At 38.0% G+C, this 18,512-nt stretch overlaps 1 protein-coding gene across 1 annotated transcript; it reads right to left on the bottom strand.

The window, feature by feature from the left end:
* Nucleotides 1-28: 28 nt before the first annotated feature.
* hectd2 (HECT domain E3 ubiquitin protein ligase 2) lies at nt 29-18,411 on the bottom strand. The gene is made up of 18 exons (XM_022225113.2): nt 17,911-18,411; nt 12,656-12,918; nt 10,932-11,034; nt 10,219-10,370; nt 9,615-9,660; nt 7,791-7,900; nt 7,226-7,374; nt 6,800-6,923; nt 6,524-6,620; nt 6,026-6,133; nt 5,562-5,694; nt 5,269-5,357; nt 4,694-4,855; nt 4,343-4,417; nt 3,803-3,890; nt 3,148-3,370; nt 2,834-2,977; nt 29-2,612 (listed from the first exon to the last, which is right to left on the bottom strand). The coding sequence occupies exons 1-18, from the start codon at nt 18,169-18,171 to the stop codon at nt 2,492-2,494; spliced, it is 2,448 nt and encodes an 815-aa protein (XP_022080805.2). The 5' UTR covers nt 18,172-18,411; the 3' UTR covers nt 29-2,491.
* Nucleotides 18,412-18,512: the final 101 nt, after the last annotated feature.

The raw sequence follows: 18,512 nt of genomic DNA, 5'->3' as shown, positions 1-18,512 counted from the left end.
ACCAATCAGTATTTCACGCATGAGCAAATATTTTTAATAGGAACACACATTTATTGTCATACCTGTGTCACACAGTTAACCCTAACCTTCCCCAACCTCACAGAATTAAACAGTAGTGAAGTGTTTAATTCTGTGGGGATAGGTCTGGTAGGCCCATAACAGCTGGCTTTTGCATTGGGTTTGGCATACCTCAGAAAATCTAAGTCCAACAGCCTCTGTGCACAAAGTCCCATATGGGTGTTTAACTTTGTGTGAATGGGGAAGGTTAGGGCCAGCAACCCTTGGGGGGTTAGGGTTAATCAATTTTAATAGCTAAATAAACTAACGCAAGGTCTTGGCTCTATACAGAATTTTTCATGTACAATCATTTAAATCTTAAAAATTTTGTGTCGGTAAATTTACATACACATGTACAGATAAAATTTAACCCACTGCTAGTTTGGGAATTTTTTCTCAACGAAAAAGCTGAAATTCAATGATAATTTGGTGTGGTACTAGAAACTTTCAAAATCATAGACTGTCAAAACAATGATTTGTTAAGTGATTTCATTTTCTATAAATATGAACAATTTTTAAAGATTCTATCAAGGCTAACATTTGGGGTTTTTCTTAGTAAGGCAAGTGAAACAAAAGCAGGGAAATATTTTAAGGCACTTCCACTTTCATGTATGTGCAATAATTAAAGGCACATTTGGGGCCAATTCGTAAGTAAAACTTCATACTTGTACATCAGTGGATTGCAAAACTTGTATTTTGTAACAAAATACAATTTATCGCAAGTGGGTGATTTTGTACATGTTTAGGATGTTTCTTTAAAGAATGTTAATGACTAAAAACACGAAACGTAAATAACATACGGCAAGACATTAATGCATGACTTTCTTCATCCAATCTAACAACTGTTGAAAAAGGGAAAAGCTACAGAATTAAGGATCTGGAGAAGAAAACATCCGAGAGTAATTTTTAGCTCTAATGTGAAGGCAAAGCTCTCACTTTGGAGTAAAACTCTGCATGTATTTGTACTGTACTCTGTCTACCTCAAATTTTGTACACAACACTCATGCTGAGAACATCTGAATTTCGACGGTGTGTACAAAATTGTGCAAGTTTTTCTTGATTCATTCCGCAAGAGGACAGGAGAAAACAAAATGCAGCACTTCATAAAATTGAGGACCACAAGTCCATGTCCAGCTGAATGCTGACTAAAACCGGAACTAGGCAAAATGTAACAGGCACATTTTGAACTTTCTGCTTTCGATAATTTCTTCCCACTTCTAATAAAGAGTAGACAGAGAAAATTTTGAGAAAAGGCACTTTGATAAATACTGTATGGAGGATGCATAACACGCACAATAGCAATGCTGACAAACTGTACATGTAAGAAAATAGACAAACTTTGGAGAATTCAGCATTCTTTGATAAACCCTTTTGTTTCATTTCAAGGTGAATACATTCAGAATTTTTTTAAATACATTAACATGCATATATACATAAATCTTACTTTAAATTAGACATAATATGTTTTATAGGAAAGACATACTCTGGCTTCACCCAGTGACAATCGGGCTTGGGCACATTTCCCATCCAAATTTCTAATTTCATTTGCTTTTTATACCTTTTAGTCATTTTTTTGGGGGGGGGTGCAGAGCATCTGTAGTAGTGGGAATGTTTCCAAGATGTAATAAAGAATGAAATTGCCAAAATAAAGCAGCAAAATGGTGAATAAAATCATGAAAAATGAATGAAAATGATGAACATGGAAATGCTAGAAAGCCTATGAAAAGCTACACTAAACAGAAGTATCTTGGCTTCAGAAAAGAACATATTTTTTAGCACAACACATACAACTTAATATTTTTCAAAAGATCAAAGCCAAAAGTTTCTCTCCAAGAACACATTCCTAACTGACATCCGTATATATATATCTACACGTATTGCACCGAAGTTGACCAAATACCATTCGTCATTTCTGGAGAGGTAACCTTAACAAAAATGGTTCTCCAAGCAATGGTTCTACAAAATTTTCTGCAAGCATCAGCTGTCACTGGGTTAATCCTTTCTATACACATCCAACCACTAGCACACCGGTTTCAATAAATCTTTTATTTACATCCCATGTTTTGTTATGGCAAAATTGATACAATTACTCCTTTTTTTCTGTCACACTGAATGCACCAACGAAGTATATTTATGGACTAATTTCTGGACAATGCCAGTGTTGTAAGTCAAGTCCCAACAAGTCAATCACAACTTCGCCCCAAGTCAGTCAGTCTCAAGTTATAAATCTCAATTTCTCTGTCCTCCGTTCATTCTCTTTTACTTGAGACTGGACCTGGGATGCGGCTTGGTGTTGAGGCTTATCTAGTGATGGGCTTAACTTGAACTCTGGACAATCCCACCTTAGGATGGACCCCATCATGACGACAGGTGACAGGTGGCCGATCCTCCAGAAGGGCAGCTAAAGGAAGGTGCCAGATGGGGAGGGGGGGTTCTACTCAAGTCCAAAGCCCTCAGCATTTGAGATGGCAATAGTAATCTTATGTTTCAACTGCCGTCTGCTCTTATAAGGTGGTAGGATCAGCTGGTTGAAGCATGTATGTGACATGGGCAGCCTGTACAAGTGACAACAAAAAAAGATCCAAATCAGTAATATCTCCCCATGCAGTCTTTGAAATTTGCGCTCCACAACCAATGGAACTAAAATGTTCAAAAGTGCAAGCATACACAATGAAGTGCGACAAAAAAGATGTCTCAGACATGTACAATGCTCCCTTCATATGGCAACATCCGTCTAAGCATTCAACAAAAAACCTAATCCAAGATTTATACTCACATGCTGGTGGAGGCATTCACTTTAACAATCTTGAAAGTCATCTCTCCCATTCCTCCGATTGGGATGCGATCACTACCTGTTGCAAACAGCATCAGCTTCTTCTGTAGAGCTACAGGGAATGCTTTCACTACCTCCCAGAAGTACCTGAGAGGGGTGGGGGAAATAGAAGAGAAACTGAAGAGTCAATCAACTTGGGCCCTGCGAGCAAAAAGCAATAAAATCAACATTCTGACAAGAAGTTCATCCCACAGCGTCATTTCACAACCCGTCCCTTTTTGTTATTCATCCCCGTCCACTTTGCCGTTTGATGATACCTTATAGTCTGGTCCTCTTTGGTAAATCCATCATACGTAGTGACTTTCTCCAATGCATCCAGGTCTAGGTTTGGACTCCCACACACCAGCATCTCAACCTCCTCTGGTCTGAGCATGATCAGTGCATTGGAGGCACAGACACTGTGGAAGCCATGATAGAAGGCTGCAAACTGCTGGTATATGGAGTCATTCAGAAGATATTTCAGGTACAGCTCAACGTATTCTGGACAGGGAAAACAAGATGCTTCAATCCTTAGCTTTTTTTTTAGAGCTATTTAGTTTAATATCAGATGTTCCATTTCCACTTTTTTGTACTTTTTGAGTGTGAGTGAAGATCATCAACTAACACCATGGGTTAAGGATCCTACAAAAAGTTATCAGCATAGCTACAAAGATATAACAAAAATTTTTTATGGTTATCAATACCTTTGTACTTTTCATACAGACAAACTAATTTCTGTTCAGAAAAAACTTTTCTGTGACCTTTGAAAAGTTCTCCCAAAGACAAGGCTTGTTTCTTTATTAAGATATTTTGTGTTATGGCAACCTGTATCATAATGTAGAATATGATGTCACAAGTATCATTTTTTTTAGTTTGCACTTGGCACTGCTAATTTATTCCAGAAAATCCTCAAATAAGCAATATGCTTTGTACCTCTCCTGTTTTCATTGGTGACTGGTATACTGGCTCCGTCTGGCTTGAGATCTATAGTCTGCACAGTTCCATAGACTGGAAGGGATATCTGGATAAAAAGAGCAGCAAATGTATTCATACCCATTTTACCAGACAGTGATAAGAGAGAGATATCTCGATATCAGAACATTAACCCTTCATACCGGGAGCCATCCACAGCCGCGGCTTTGTGTGAGGATTAGCGCATACCACACATACAGTCTAATCACCAAGCAGCTGCTGGTTCAATGGGGCCTGCTGCTGGACAGAGCTTTGCATACCGGGCATATTGCAGGCCAGCAGACATGGTCAAAAGAATCCCGGCGTGAACGGGTTAAAAGGGCAACAAAAGTAAAATAATTTGCCACTCTAAAGTCAGCAGAGATGCAAGTTCTATCCTAATGCGTCGCTTTTTATTCATATTATTTTTAACTGTACTATTATTCAAACTCGGCACTGCAGTACAAAAAAGGAATTATTGACAGTGCTAGATCTTAAAGGTGACTCCATGAGTCAGTTTACCTGGAAACTCATGCAAAGGTCATCCTCAACGTTACCCTCGTAGGTGAGCAGCTCCTTTAAACCATGGGCCAATTCCTGAAGAAGGGAACGGCAATTGAAAAGTTGATTACCAAAAATACATGTATAGCTGGCAATTTTTTTTTATAGAATGTAGAATCTGAAATTACATCAAAGAGTACAGTAAAAAAAATTTACAAGGTTTACTGAATGTTGGAGTAATCTGAGCTTGCCGATATTCATTACTGTATATAATGTGAGTCACACTTCAAAAATGTAATTCTTTGCGTCAGGCTTTTTTGGGACACAGTTCCTCTTGGTCAGTGATGTGGTGATAGCTGTCTCAACACTCACCGGGTTGACCTGAGCGAGGTCTTCCTGGGTGACCGATGTCCGACCCACCTCAGCCCCAGGATTGTTGTAAGGCACCACGGCAGGACTGAGGAGTTTCCGGTAGGTACAAGCTGGGAAGTGAATATCTAGAATGATGCTGTTGTACACAGCTAGACCCATCAGCTTGTACAGAAATTAGTCAGTCAAGGCGATGTAACAATGGGAAAACGTGACAAGTTTACATGCTCAAACTGATGGTGGATTATTTACCTCTAACCCCCTAGGGACCATTGAAATCCTGCATAACCTTGTTCAGTTCAGCATGGTTAGGGTTAAGCAAATGGTCTAAGCATGGTTAGGCTGATGGTGGATTATTTAAGTATTGAGGCACTGGGCAAGAGACGTAGCAAGCACAATTTTTGCATACAGACATGTTTAATTCGGACCCATAATTTTCTTAATTTTCAAAGTCTTTGCATCGGAGAACACATACTTCAAGTTACTCCTATATCACATGGACATTATACATCAAATTAGGGCCGATTTATAGTGTGCAATTTACTCAACTTAGAAACCTGAAAACTGACAAAGGATACCACTCCCACTAAGTTAAATTCCTGATTGCACTCCACACAAGCTGGGTTGAACCAGAAGCACCGAGACTTGTCGTTGTAGGTAAACATTCCTGTAGAAAACAAGCAATTAAAAGATGGAATTAAATTCACAGATTCAATAGATTTCGTTAACTGCAAAGTGGGTTCCCAGAGACAGAAACTAAGGACAAGTTCGATCAGTGACAATTTGTTAACCACTGGTTGATTTTGTCTGGTGCATGGTATACATTTCATGCATCTGTTACAAGTCAAAATCGCTGAGATCCAGGACTTACCATACTCTTCTTTGAAGATCTTTCTGAGAAGGAGCAGAAACCACTCCTTGGTCAGCCCACCCATGTCCAATCCGGGCTCATTGTGGAACTGCACTCGAAGCTTCTTCTTCAAGTCAGCTTTCTTCCTCGCGACCTTCAATGCACAGAGTTTGGGAGACATTCAATCATGAAACGGTCCACTCCTATAAATCTTCAATTTTGCATATATAATTAATCGGCATATTCACTGTCTGTAGCTTTTTACACAAAGGAAGTTCCATCCTGATTGCCAAATGCCTTGAAAAATCTTACTCTTGCCCTAGCCGACTGATCTCAAAATTCCCGCTGGAGTAATCTCAGAAATTCCACTCTCAATTTGTGCCACAGTCAATGACACTTATGCATACAGTCTACATACATAGTAATTGATAATCATAAAGTAATCTGTCCAGTGTGTTGTTAAAGAAAAATGAGTGCAGGACTACCTCATGTAGAGAGTCTGAGACAAGGTGTGACCGGCGCACCTTCAAGTTCAAAAACAGCATGTTCATGTTGGGCATCTGCCTCTGCTGGACCTTGGCTACCAGACTTCTCTGCAAGATGGCGGGAGAAGCAGAAAACAAAAACAATTCAGTTTTTAAAAATAGACACTCATCAGTAGCCAACATCATTCATTCAGTGAATTCCTGCTGACACAGGGGCAAAAAGTGTATATTTTGTCATCTGTGTAACATGCAAAACACTGGCACTTCAATACTTTTCCTGAAGCATCTTCCAGTTTTGATGTTCATTTCTTGATGTTTTTTCATGACAACTTCCATTTAAAAGCTTCTTCTACGTGACATGCATTGCAACAAAATAAAGCATACAAACCTTATGCCAAGTTTGATTATTCTCCCTTTTTTCGAAGGATATATGGCCGCACCAGGAACAAAATAAAAAGTAGTCTTAGACCAGGGTGGGGTGTGTGTGGAACAACTCACCCTCGCTGTCATGATCATCTGCTGTTCTGAGTCTTTCTGCATGATGGTACGCTTAGCTTGAAGACTTAGAATGAACGGGTATTGGCAGAAGGTGAATCTGCGACACAGAAATGCAAAAAGACCCATAGGGCGTTAACAATGAAGAGAAATGTACTCAGTGTTGAGAGCAGGTGTAAAGCACCTTAGCAAATCAATTAAACTACATTCTTGCTTCGCGTCCATTTAAGGTGTATATTCTGCATATTCAGCCGATGGGGGCAGTGTACACAATCTTACGTTTGGTAATTGTTGGGACTCTGCCAAGCGTAATATTCCTTCATAAGATCCACATGGTCCAAGGTGTTGTTGTAGAAGCAGGTGTAGACAATCTTGTTTGGGACTGTTAACGAGTTGGCTGCATCTGTGAGAATACAATGAAATCCTCCAATCAGCAAGTTTATATACATACATGTATCTCCTTTCACTTTGGTTTTGAAAAACTGGTCTTTTAAAATTTATCAGTGTCTCAAGGCAAAACAAGTGCACTGAGGCTGCATTGAGAAAGCACAAGCTTAACTGGTGCTCAACATTTGAAAAAAGAACACATACATCCCTTTCTTGAGAGGCCATTGTAGAATTTCCTCAATTTCAGGAACTTATGAAGGAGCCAAAGTTTTGAATTTACAGAACAGCTCATGAGCATCGAGCACAGTCGAGACTTACTGAGCAGTGCCAGGACTTTGGTGACGGAGGGTATCCACCAAGAACACTTGCCAATGGGTGGCAGATCAGCTGGCTCAGGTGGAAACAGCCGGATGGAGATGAATTGAATAAGTCGACTGACCATGTCCCTAAAGGTGTCATTTGGAAGTCTGCAATTAAAAAGCAATAACGGTACGGTGATTATGACTAACAATGTGATTACCGGTGTTACCCATTTGTTGGGTGAATAATCCTTCCAGGACAATTTTTCAAAGTCTAGAAATTTAGCCTTTCCGAAACTCTTGTGCTTTAAGAAGTTGAATGACACAACTAACTTTGCTTTCCCAAATTACATTTCATACTTCTAAGAACCACATGTGTACCAAGACTGCTAATACAAATTATACAAAATCAATTAACAATTACCATAAAAGTTAAAAAAGCTGCAACAGGTATCATACAAGAATGGAATAATTATTACTGGCTTGAGACACGATCTTAATTAATGAAGATGCTGCGGAGGACAGTTTGGGTTCCAAGAAGTACATGTGCGTAGGTGAGGCAAAAATGAGACACTTTGGCAAACCTTTTGAACCAGTGGACGAGATAATGATGGTCCTGATCACAGAGACCTGCAACCTGCCGTAGTAGGTGAGCAAAGATGACATAAGTGGATGTCTGTCTAAACTGAGGGTTCTGCATGAGAAGGAAAACAAAAGCCGTTCGCTAATGATACATGTAACAGGTAGTGCATGGGGGGGGCTGATACCCGGCTCTGTCTCCATCTCAGGCTTCATCCATTACAAACATTTAGGCGAGCATTGTTCAAATAAAATTAAATCACTTCAATATGTTGGTTGCTAGAATGTACTTGTTGGCACTATAAGACTTAGTACTGAGCTAAAAATATCAAAGCAGAGCTGAGAATTAGGACCCCCCCAGTTCATTCCAATGCTTTGTGTATTCCCCCAGCACTTTGCCAGAGTTACAGTTTGACTCTAAATTGTGCAGTTAGTGAGACTTTGAGGCAGCAAAGAAAAAAAATAAAAACTTGTTTTCCTACATGTCTCAAAATTTACTTCCCATAATTACATTCAAAACTGACTTTCCATACTTTAGTTCAAATCTGAGTTAATTATGTTTGTCTGCACGACACCACACAATTATGTGTTTTTTATTAGTATTTTTTTATTCTAGGTTTTTCTTTCTTTTGCTATTTATTTTTTTTCATATAATTTCCAACATTTGTAGTACAAAACACAATGCTGCTTCCAAGGAAACGTGAACAATAGAGCCACTATCTATGGAAATAGCTGCACCGCACCAAAATTGACTTCCAACAACCTTAACAATATGGAAATAACGTAGCCTTAAATCAAGGCATATCAAGGCCATACATAATGAATCGCAAAGTAGAGAAGGTAATTATACTGGAAAAACATACATGTATAATAGTATACATGTACAATGTACATGAGATACACCTGTAAAATCTAAGTGCATAATAAATTCCACATCTGTACTTGTGACTGGCATAGATTAAACAGGTACTTGAATGCATCAAGGACAAATATATTCCTGATATAAAAACATCATGCAATAAGAACATCTTTAGAATGACACACACTGCTGCCTTTGAGAAAAAATTATCTAATTTAAGATTATTTTAAATGATTCAAAATGTTCAAGAATTTCAAAATAATATTACAAAGATAACTTAAAAACTTTACGTGTATGTAATTTTAGTTACTTATTTTTATGTAATTTTACTTTCATTAAATCTCATGAAGATACGCATCCACTGTTATATGAAATCAAAATAGCAATCAATAAAAACATAAATGACAAATAAAAATACAAATGTAACATTTTCTTATTTTTTATAAAACTGTGACGAAAATAAGCTGAAAAAATGGAAAGTCTACATATTTGTCCATACAGCAATATAAAACAAACAAAATCACCCCCCCCTTGGTTCAAGACTTCACGGGTAAAATATCCTTCACATCAATTAGTCGAGCAGAAAAAGGCCAACTTTATTCTAAAACTGGACTCCTCAATTAATGCCCAAGGTATACATGTGTCAATATCATTACAGTCAGGTCTTGATGTGCAGAGAAAGGAAGAACAGTTAGTTGGATGAGGGCTTGTTATGGTTCTAACAGTCTTACGTTGATCAATACTTTATTGATCCAAGTACATGTAACTACAGAGTCCCAGTTTGCATGGCTGTGCTATTTACACTACTTGTGCTTGTTGGGGTAGTGTTGGCCTAAACTGCTTTTCTGGTGGATAAAGTGAAAAATGTGGGTTGTTTTCTTGTCTTTTCTTTATGTCAACTTTTGTCTCTTTCTGGTACTTAACATCTGCAATGAAGTTATTCATCTTTCTGTGTGAAGTTTCTACTTACCTGCAACAGAATAAGATAAGCTCTTAAGTCATTCTTATCCCTTGGCCTACAAGAACAACCAAATAAAACCACATTGTCATAAGCAATGCCCAGAAGAAGTCAGCAAAATGTGTTCTGAATCAGCCATTCAATTAACCCTTTGGTTGATGAAATTTGACACTTGACTTTCTACTTTTGCTGCGTCTAAAACAGCAAATACATGTACGTTGTATTTCCAGATCTACACGTAGGCATGAAGGCCTCACCACAGTGTGTTCAGTTCTGTCTCAAGTTTCATGACAGAGCTGCTACAGATTTTAACTCAGCTTGAGGAAATCTGTGTCCCTAAGCATGAGTTTGTTACAGTTAATGTTATTCTGCTCTTTACAGGATACCTTCAAAATTTAATGTTTTTGTTGTTGACTGAAAATGATGATTGCTACTGTAAAATCACTGTCTTTTTAAGTGAAGAACATCAAACCAAGATTTCTTGAATTTAATGAAACGCTGAAATTCCCAAACACAACTTACACTTCAGAATGTTAGAATCTTTCTTTAAAAAAAAGTCATTTCCCTTCTTCCCTCCAGATCTCTAGGGAACTCTGCCTGACTCACTAACCCTTACTTTTTCATGTCTTTCAGAAGGCTATTGATGATGGCTTTTAGCGTTGTCTTCTGTATCTCTTCAGGTACCTCCAGAAGGTGTTTAAAGACTGTACTAACATAGGCCTGGGATGTTCCAGGGTCTTCTGTGCTCCTAGGGTCTTTACCTGCTTCCTGTTGGGAGGGCAATGGGGTGCATGGGACAAGACAAACTTCATGAGTCATTTTAGAAGGGAAAGGGATACTTTTTTAGCTCACTTACAGTCTTATAACCCCGAGACATTACTACGATTAAACCCTACCCGATGAATCTAATTCCATTTATAGATCAGATAGGCATAAGTTTAAAGCAAGCATTCCAGTGGTGCAACTGTATTTTTTATTGCCAAATCCTACAATACTCTAAGGAATCCCAAAGCAGATTGACAACTTTTACTGGATAGGCAGTAATCTAATACAATACACAATGTAGGAGAGGCATTTGGAGATGAAAACTCCAGGAAATGTCCAGCACAGGGGTTTTAACAATGAAAATAAAATTCAGGGTTTTTAATAGCTAGCAAGGGGTGAATTTTCTTATAAACGGCTTCTTGTGAACCTTTTTCTGGATTTCCCAGATATACATATACTCTGTAAGGGCAAAACAGCAGCAAATCCTGAAGATCAATCCTCTAAATATCTACAATGGGAGGGGGGAATCCTTAAATCACACCCTGGACAATGTGACTGTCTTACCATAAATGTGGCATTGATGTGTGAAAATGAGCTGAAGGCTAACTCGTAGAAACCCTGTACTTTCTTGAAGTTCTCCGCTGCTTTGGCTTTGGATAAACATTCTCTGCAACAAACAACAAAGCACATGTTGTGTCCAAAAAATGCATGCGCACATAGGCAGACAAACATGTTAAGTTACATGTAAGCTTCATGTACTGTACCAGTACTTGCAGGGGTTCCAAACTGCTACGCTTCCAACTGATGCTTGACATAGTGGTTTCTTCTCTTCACGTGCATAGCGCGGTTGCATTTGTACCCCAATGTACATGTTTTCACATTACATATAATTTTTTAAAATACATGTAAAAGCAAAAAAAAAAGAGAGAGAGAAAAAAAAGCAAATTTGTTTTTTAGTGAAAACTCAAATCAACCTACATGTATCAGCACACGTGCAAAAAAATAGACTTTTCGTTGACAATACACATGTACTTCATAGAACTTACATTTCTCCAATATCTTTTTCATATTGTTACCAAACAATTTTTCGACACAATTTTCTGTAAATTTTCTGGGTTTGCATATGTACACATGAAATTGTTTCTTCTCCGATTTGCTTTATATATACCATACATAACTTTCTAATTTTAAACAAAATTACTTTGTAGATAATACTCCCTTCCCGTCTCCCCCAAATCCTCACCTCTTGAATTGAACTAAGATAATAATCTAATGACAAATTAAATGGTATTTTTGCAAGACTGGCATCCTTGACCAAGTACACACCTGCCAATCCGCACCCATTGAATAATGGATGATTGACCCTTGTATAGAGCTTAATTACTCTTTTAAAAGCTCAACAACAAACATACAATATTCATTGCTACTGTGTAAGTCAATTTTGAAGGTGCACCTACATGTAAGTTTGAGCAAGCCTTTGGAATGTTTTTCTCACAAGCAAAACACTTACATAACAGTATACAACCTGCTTGATAACATCCAGGGGCTGATCATTTATTCCTTATTAGCAACAAAGAAATTTTGATGCTTCACTGAGAGACGCAATGCTGTCCAACTCAATCAAGTAATCATCAGGGCATGCGAGTAAGTCTTCAAGCGTAGAAATTCAGAACAAATTACGTGGCGGTACATGTATATGTATATTGCATCCACACACACATGTCCATGTACAGTACATGAAGTGTGTGAACTGATAATTAGGGATCATGAAAATCACATGTTTCTTGAAGATTACATGTCCAGGTTCGATGCCATGTACATGTACAGCACATGATATTTTTCATAATTTGACCTTTTTAAATTTATGTGATTTCATGAACTCTTTTCTGTTAAATGGGGTAAACGCCCATATTTTCTTCAAAATGGGAACCGGTGTTCTGCTTAACATTTCATATTGAAAGAAAATAAATGCATGCACATGTACATGTACACTACATTTACAAACATAATGCCTTACCAACATTCCCCCAAAAATGTCAAAAAACGACAAAGTAATCTATAAAATTCTGAGGAAATACATTCTGTATACAAGGTTTCTATAAATCATTCAAAGAACTGCCAGTAACATTCCTTTCATTCATTTTCCTGCCTGCTTTTCTTCACACAAAATGAATAAAAATTTTAAAACCTAACGAGAAAATCCTGTCTATATGCAAAGTATGATGAGTACATGTAGGTGTAGGGGAACAAAACTACAGAATCAACTGAGTGATTTGACGGATACTCACTTAAACTGCTTGAGTGTCATGGGAGTGTAACCTTGTAGTATTGCCTCCTTCCCTTTGTGTAAACCTTTGCCACCCAAGCTGGGTGCACTCTGCGACACCATGGCTTGGCCTGGGTTGATAGCGGGAAGGCCCTGCTCCGATGACGGCCTACCTTTGGTGTTCATCTCCTGCTCGTTTCCTTTCTCCCCTTTTGCCTTTCCCCCACCCAGTGAGCTGAAGAAGTTGGTGATCCCGGAGAACCTACCACCCTTGTTGGTTTTATCCTGAGATGAATAAAAATCTACGGGGTAACGAAGATCACAGCAACTAACGTAATTCATTACATTACGAATAGTCCTTCAGGTATTTACATGCAAGTTTATCCCCTACTTACCGGTATGAACAACAACGACAACAATTATTTTAAGTATGAAATTTTCAGCAGGAAAAACTTCTTCCAACATTTTGTTGATCATTTATGGTTACATTCAATTAAGGGCACAATTAAATGTTCTCTTCATGAACCATTGTGTTCGTGTTTTTATGCACATTTCTCAGAGTGAAATTATTTTTAAAAAATGACAGTGCACTTACAGTACATGTATGAGACAAATGGGCTTGCAATGAAATGCGCAATGGGCTTCAATATATTACTTTCCATTTCAAAGGTGACAGCTGAATAATGCAATGAAATTAAGACTTGTCTTATACCGTACGTCTCACATCTCTACATGGATACAGATAAAACTTTATCAAATCCAAAATGGGAAATTATACATTACCATAAAGACAAAAATCACACAGAACAGCATCAAGCACATTGCCATTGTACGCAATACAAAACATTGATTACATGTATTTCAGAGTGTGAAAGATCTGGGCGACTGTAAAAACCCCTTCCCCAAAGAACACTAGTAGGTAACTTTAAAATCATGCAAAACAGTAAAACCCAAAATTTCATTGACTATCGTACTTGCTCATTCAGGGGTGTCGTCAATTAGTTGAGTACACAATAAATAATTACAATATTAATTTCAATGCTAAAAAATTTTACTTTAACCCTAACCGCCAAGCATATTGTTTGGCTTACAGTACTCAGTACTACAAAATACTAAGTAACAGCCAGAGCCTGAAGGGCCTAGTGCTACAAATTACTACTTCTGGCTAGGTTACTTCCATTGTTACTCATAGAGAGAACAATAAAGCCATGCATTCATAGTGCCAGAGCGCTGTATGGTACATGTACGTTGTCTTTTCTATTGCATTTTATGGCTTCAGAGAATAATACGGTCATGTCATGTTACAAGCGGCAGCACTGATTACATTTTACTATAAGTAGTAATTTGTAGTATTATGTAGGGTTAGGGTTAAAAATGCTCAAGTCCTGTACCAATCCGTGCTTCATGTAGACACATTTATATTAACTACAGATGTAATTGTAAGAGGTGCCCACCGCAATGATGTAGATACTGAAAACCAGAAAATTATTAATGATGTAACCATGGTTACAGCAGCCATGGTGCGCATGGGCTTACAGGTACCGGTAAAAAGGCCTTGCGCAAATTATTGATGGTGTAATGACGTCACAATTACATGCAAAATGAAGAAGCTGCATTTGTGTGGGGGGACAGGGGTTGAAGTCAGGGTTCAGATTGCATCAACGAGCCATGTTCTTCCATGATAAACTTTCATATTTGGTGAATAACGGGAAACCTTTTCCAATGAAATTTTATAAAATTTGATATAAAAACCAACCCGAGGTACATGTACATGTAAATTTCATTTGAAGTAAGTTGAATAAGCCAGTTTGGTATTCTAACAGCGCATGCCCAGTAAGAGGCTATTCAGGAAAAGCTACATGTAGGCATGCACGATATTCTGGCCTACACGTATAAGCGCAGCCGTACACTGACTCATGCGTGCGATTTGTTCCCAAAAGACCTAGGCTTTTTGAAATACTGAACTGGCTCACTATTCCTGATTTCTTCATGCTGGTACTGTATCTTTTCTTCCTACATACATGTACATACATTCAGCTTTTCTAGTAGCCTAATGAACAACTTTTTACTTCCTAAAAATTGTCAGTTTGATTTCATTTACACATGTAACAGCATGTTTCTTAGCAATTTCAATTAAAAAAAAAACAGCAAACTTCTTTACATTTTATGCTGTGAAAAAACTAATCATTTACATCACAACTGTTGTAATTTGCAATGTAATACATGAACATGTACTGTAGCCTTAAATACAAAATAAATTTACACTAAACCTACCAAGTCTAGAACCCTGAAAATGGCTCTACACACTTCGATACATGTACAGTACATGTACATAGTACTGGTACAATGTACACGTATGTACATGTACATGGTTTATTCCAGAAATTAGGGGTCCATTTTTTTTCGTGTCCCTGTTACATCTGACATACATGTATGACTTTGTAAGTTCGAGAATGCATTTTCTAATTTCCGAAAGTGATGAATTAATGCAAATTACCTGCCAAACACATAGTAATAATTCAATTCTGGTGATATTTCTACTTCAAATAACAAAGGTCAGATGTAACAGGTACACGAAAATGTCTCACTTTTGGTCCCCTAATTTCTGGAATTATCCACATACATACATGTACATGTATTATTACATGTATTGAAGAACATATGCACAGTGTCCAAATGTTTTCATCCCATGATGATTTCATACAGAAAACACACTAACACAGTTGCATAATGACAAGAAGTGGCTGCATGTACATGTAATGAAAAACCTGCTCAAATTAAAGATGCTACAGTAAACTATCATGCATATTTGCACAAGGGAAAGCTTAATTAACCTGATGTTCTGTACTAGTGGGAAGACAATAGTACACAGTTTGATACACGCTGCAATAACCATACAACAAATACCACAATCTCTTGGTGACTTTACTCTATCACAGAGCGGTTGGAAACCACTGGTTGCTGCTGTGTTTTAATATCTGCCACTGTGTCATCCAACCAAACTGCTACTGGGAAATGTTACAGAGAGAGCAATCATAGCAACAAATGTTTACCGGGGACACTGGAAGATGAGTTGCTTTATCGAAATGGTACATGTATGGTTGGGGGAGCATAAATAGTTGACAATGAAAGACAAGAAACTCCAGCAGGCCTACCAAATTTGGTTTGATTCAACTAAACTTTGATGAGGAATGTTAGATACCAGTAAATACAAGTTTACACTAGAAGCAAATATCTGTTATCAGGGAACTGAAGTTACATGATTTTGAACTAAATGTAACAAACAAAATTGAAAATTCACTGACCTAATTAAATAATAATACAGGTAACTGACTTGCATTATTTGGTAATTGAACAAGGTACATGTACATGTAACATTCATGCGTGTACGTACATGTACAAACAAATAATTACTGCGGCATAACCTCAATGTACATGTACCAGTAGTTTTCTGGTCAAATATTATGATTCACGAACAAACAAAGGATGCATGAAACAATGACTGTCAAGGTAAAGTTATTATTTAGACTGAAAGCAGGCCAGCATACTGCATTCATGACTTGAATACATGTATCTGGTGAAATTTCATTTTTTAAGAAAGAAGGGACACATTATACGTGTACGTTGAAATGCATTTAAACATTTTAAAGTACATGTACATGGCCAAGTCACAAATGTACCGGTACAGTGTATTTCAGTTTGCATGTCTGCAAAAGTTTGTCTCCTACATATACCGTAAATGTACACGTACATGTACGCATGCATGGTAATGTGGAAACCTATGTGAATTATTTAGATCCATGTGCAAACAGCAACCATGTCTCAACAGCACAATGAAGCAATATTGATTTGTACTATCCCAAAACAGGACAAACGCATTAGAAATCGTTCCACAGCCCGGCAAACACAGCCCACTCCACACGGTAATCAATATCTGATTCTTTTCTATTTCACATTAGCAGCTTGCCTTCAAAAACTTGAACGAAGGAATGTACATGCACAGTACACATTACTGCCACAAGAACTATTGAAGTTCTGCCTTGAATATTTATTTTATGTATTCAACACATCCATGTATTCCGTGCTTGCTGTAAATATTGTAAACTGTAGTAATGATTCCGAAAAGCCTCAAAGTTTTAACAAGACACAACACTTTCATTCTGTTTCTTCCATATTCGGAATAATTGCAGAATACCCTGCCACTCTAAAAAAAAACAAACCCAGAATGACTGGTTACGTGGGTACAAGGTGAAAATCCCTTGAGAAGAGTGTGACCCTCTGACTTGTACCTGGCTATGGTTGATCATGCAGGGTGGTGGGGTATTCTGCAATTGAGCCCCCATAGGAATTTAAAGTTTGGGAGAAAGGACAACTTTAACTGTAAAATTATATTTTTTCTACAAAAAATGTCAACAAAATGCCTTTGCATCAAATTGTATCTTGGGCTTTGTACATCGTGCCCAAAATTACTGTTCAGCACAATCGTGACTCTTGCGCAAATTTATTATACTCCCTCTTTCAATCTTCTATAAATGGATTTCCATTCAAAGGCAACTCAACTCAGGACGGAGAACAATAAATTTCTGTACTGAGCATTATTAATAACTGGTAACATTCTGTAGTTGGCTGTCTCACCTCCAATAAGAGCAATTTCATGCATGAGCATACATGTATATGTACATACATATTTCATACAATTAATGTGACTGGGAAGGGAATTCATTACGAAATGGGAAAGTGTCACACATGCACTGCTGATGCCAAATAACTTGCTTTACTTTCAAGTCATGTTCATAGGCCAACTGTTCACCTTCAATAACAGAATTAATAATAATAAAATGATGTCATGAGAACTTTAATGTTATATGTAGGTGGCCTTATAATGTTTGTTTTACGTCCGCTTTAATGACTGTATTTCGTCTGTTTGTTTGTTTGTATGTTTGTCCGTCAGGGTGTTTGTTTGCACAAGTCTTGGGACTGAATGGCTGTTAGCAACAGTGATTATGTTCACTTTTTTAGCATTTTAGTGCCAAATAAATAATAGTATTCATCATATTCATAATGAAAATACTTTTTTATAATACTGCATGTCCATGATGTTGACTTCTACTCTAAAAACTACATGATTTCTCGTCAAGCGTCAAGGTCAATACAAATGAAAGTTTGGGGGAAAATTAAATGTAGGCCTAGGCCGCAAACAGCAAAGCAAACCAAAGTTGCACAACCGAAAACGGCCAAATTTTAAAATTTGTTTCGGAAACTCAGAAATATTCTTACATTTTTGTCAGCAGAAGGTGTACGTAGCGACGGCAGTCTGTCATTTACACTGTCTGTCATGGCCTGGTGCGAGTACATCCCCACGTCACCGCTGACACCGCCGGGAGTTAGCGGGGCCACAACACCTGGCGTGCGGCGAGCCCCTGCCGGGAAGCTCCTCGCGCACGTCGGACACGTCGCCCGCTGGCTTTGAAGCCCCTGTGAAATCGGTGCCTGACACGATGCGCAAATCTGGCCTGCCATGGGCCTCAGAGATGACATTGACGCAACCAGTACATACGAGTTTTGTTTCTACATTATTGGGGGTCTATCGGTGTGAATGTGTCGGGATCAAAATGCTAAAATCTCGAAATCCTAGCTCACTTCAGTTGATGTCTTAATCGCAAACTCGTTGCTAGACACGCTAGAATAAAAATAATGCACGTACTGTACAAAAATCGGTATGTACAGTATAGTACACATACAGTACTCAGTACCGATATCCGTTGCGTCTACCAGTACGTGGTACCCGGCATAAACGTACGCTTATTCAAGGGGAAAGTTTACAAACCAGCGAAATTTGTTACGGTGTTTTCGACAGGACTAAACATTTCATACCACAT

The sequence above is a fragment of the Acanthaster planci genome, linkage group LG13 (genome assembly GCF_054643075.1).
Source record: "Acanthaster planci isolate LZ-2023a linkage group LG13, COTS_SCS, whole genome shotgun sequence".
Classification (NCBI taxonomy): Eukaryota; Metazoa; Echinodermata; class Asteroidea; order Valvatida; family Acanthasteridae; genus Acanthaster; species Acanthaster planci.
The sequence above is the reverse complement of the archived record's forward strand: the minus strand, read 5'-3'. Positions and strand labels throughout refer to the sequence as shown.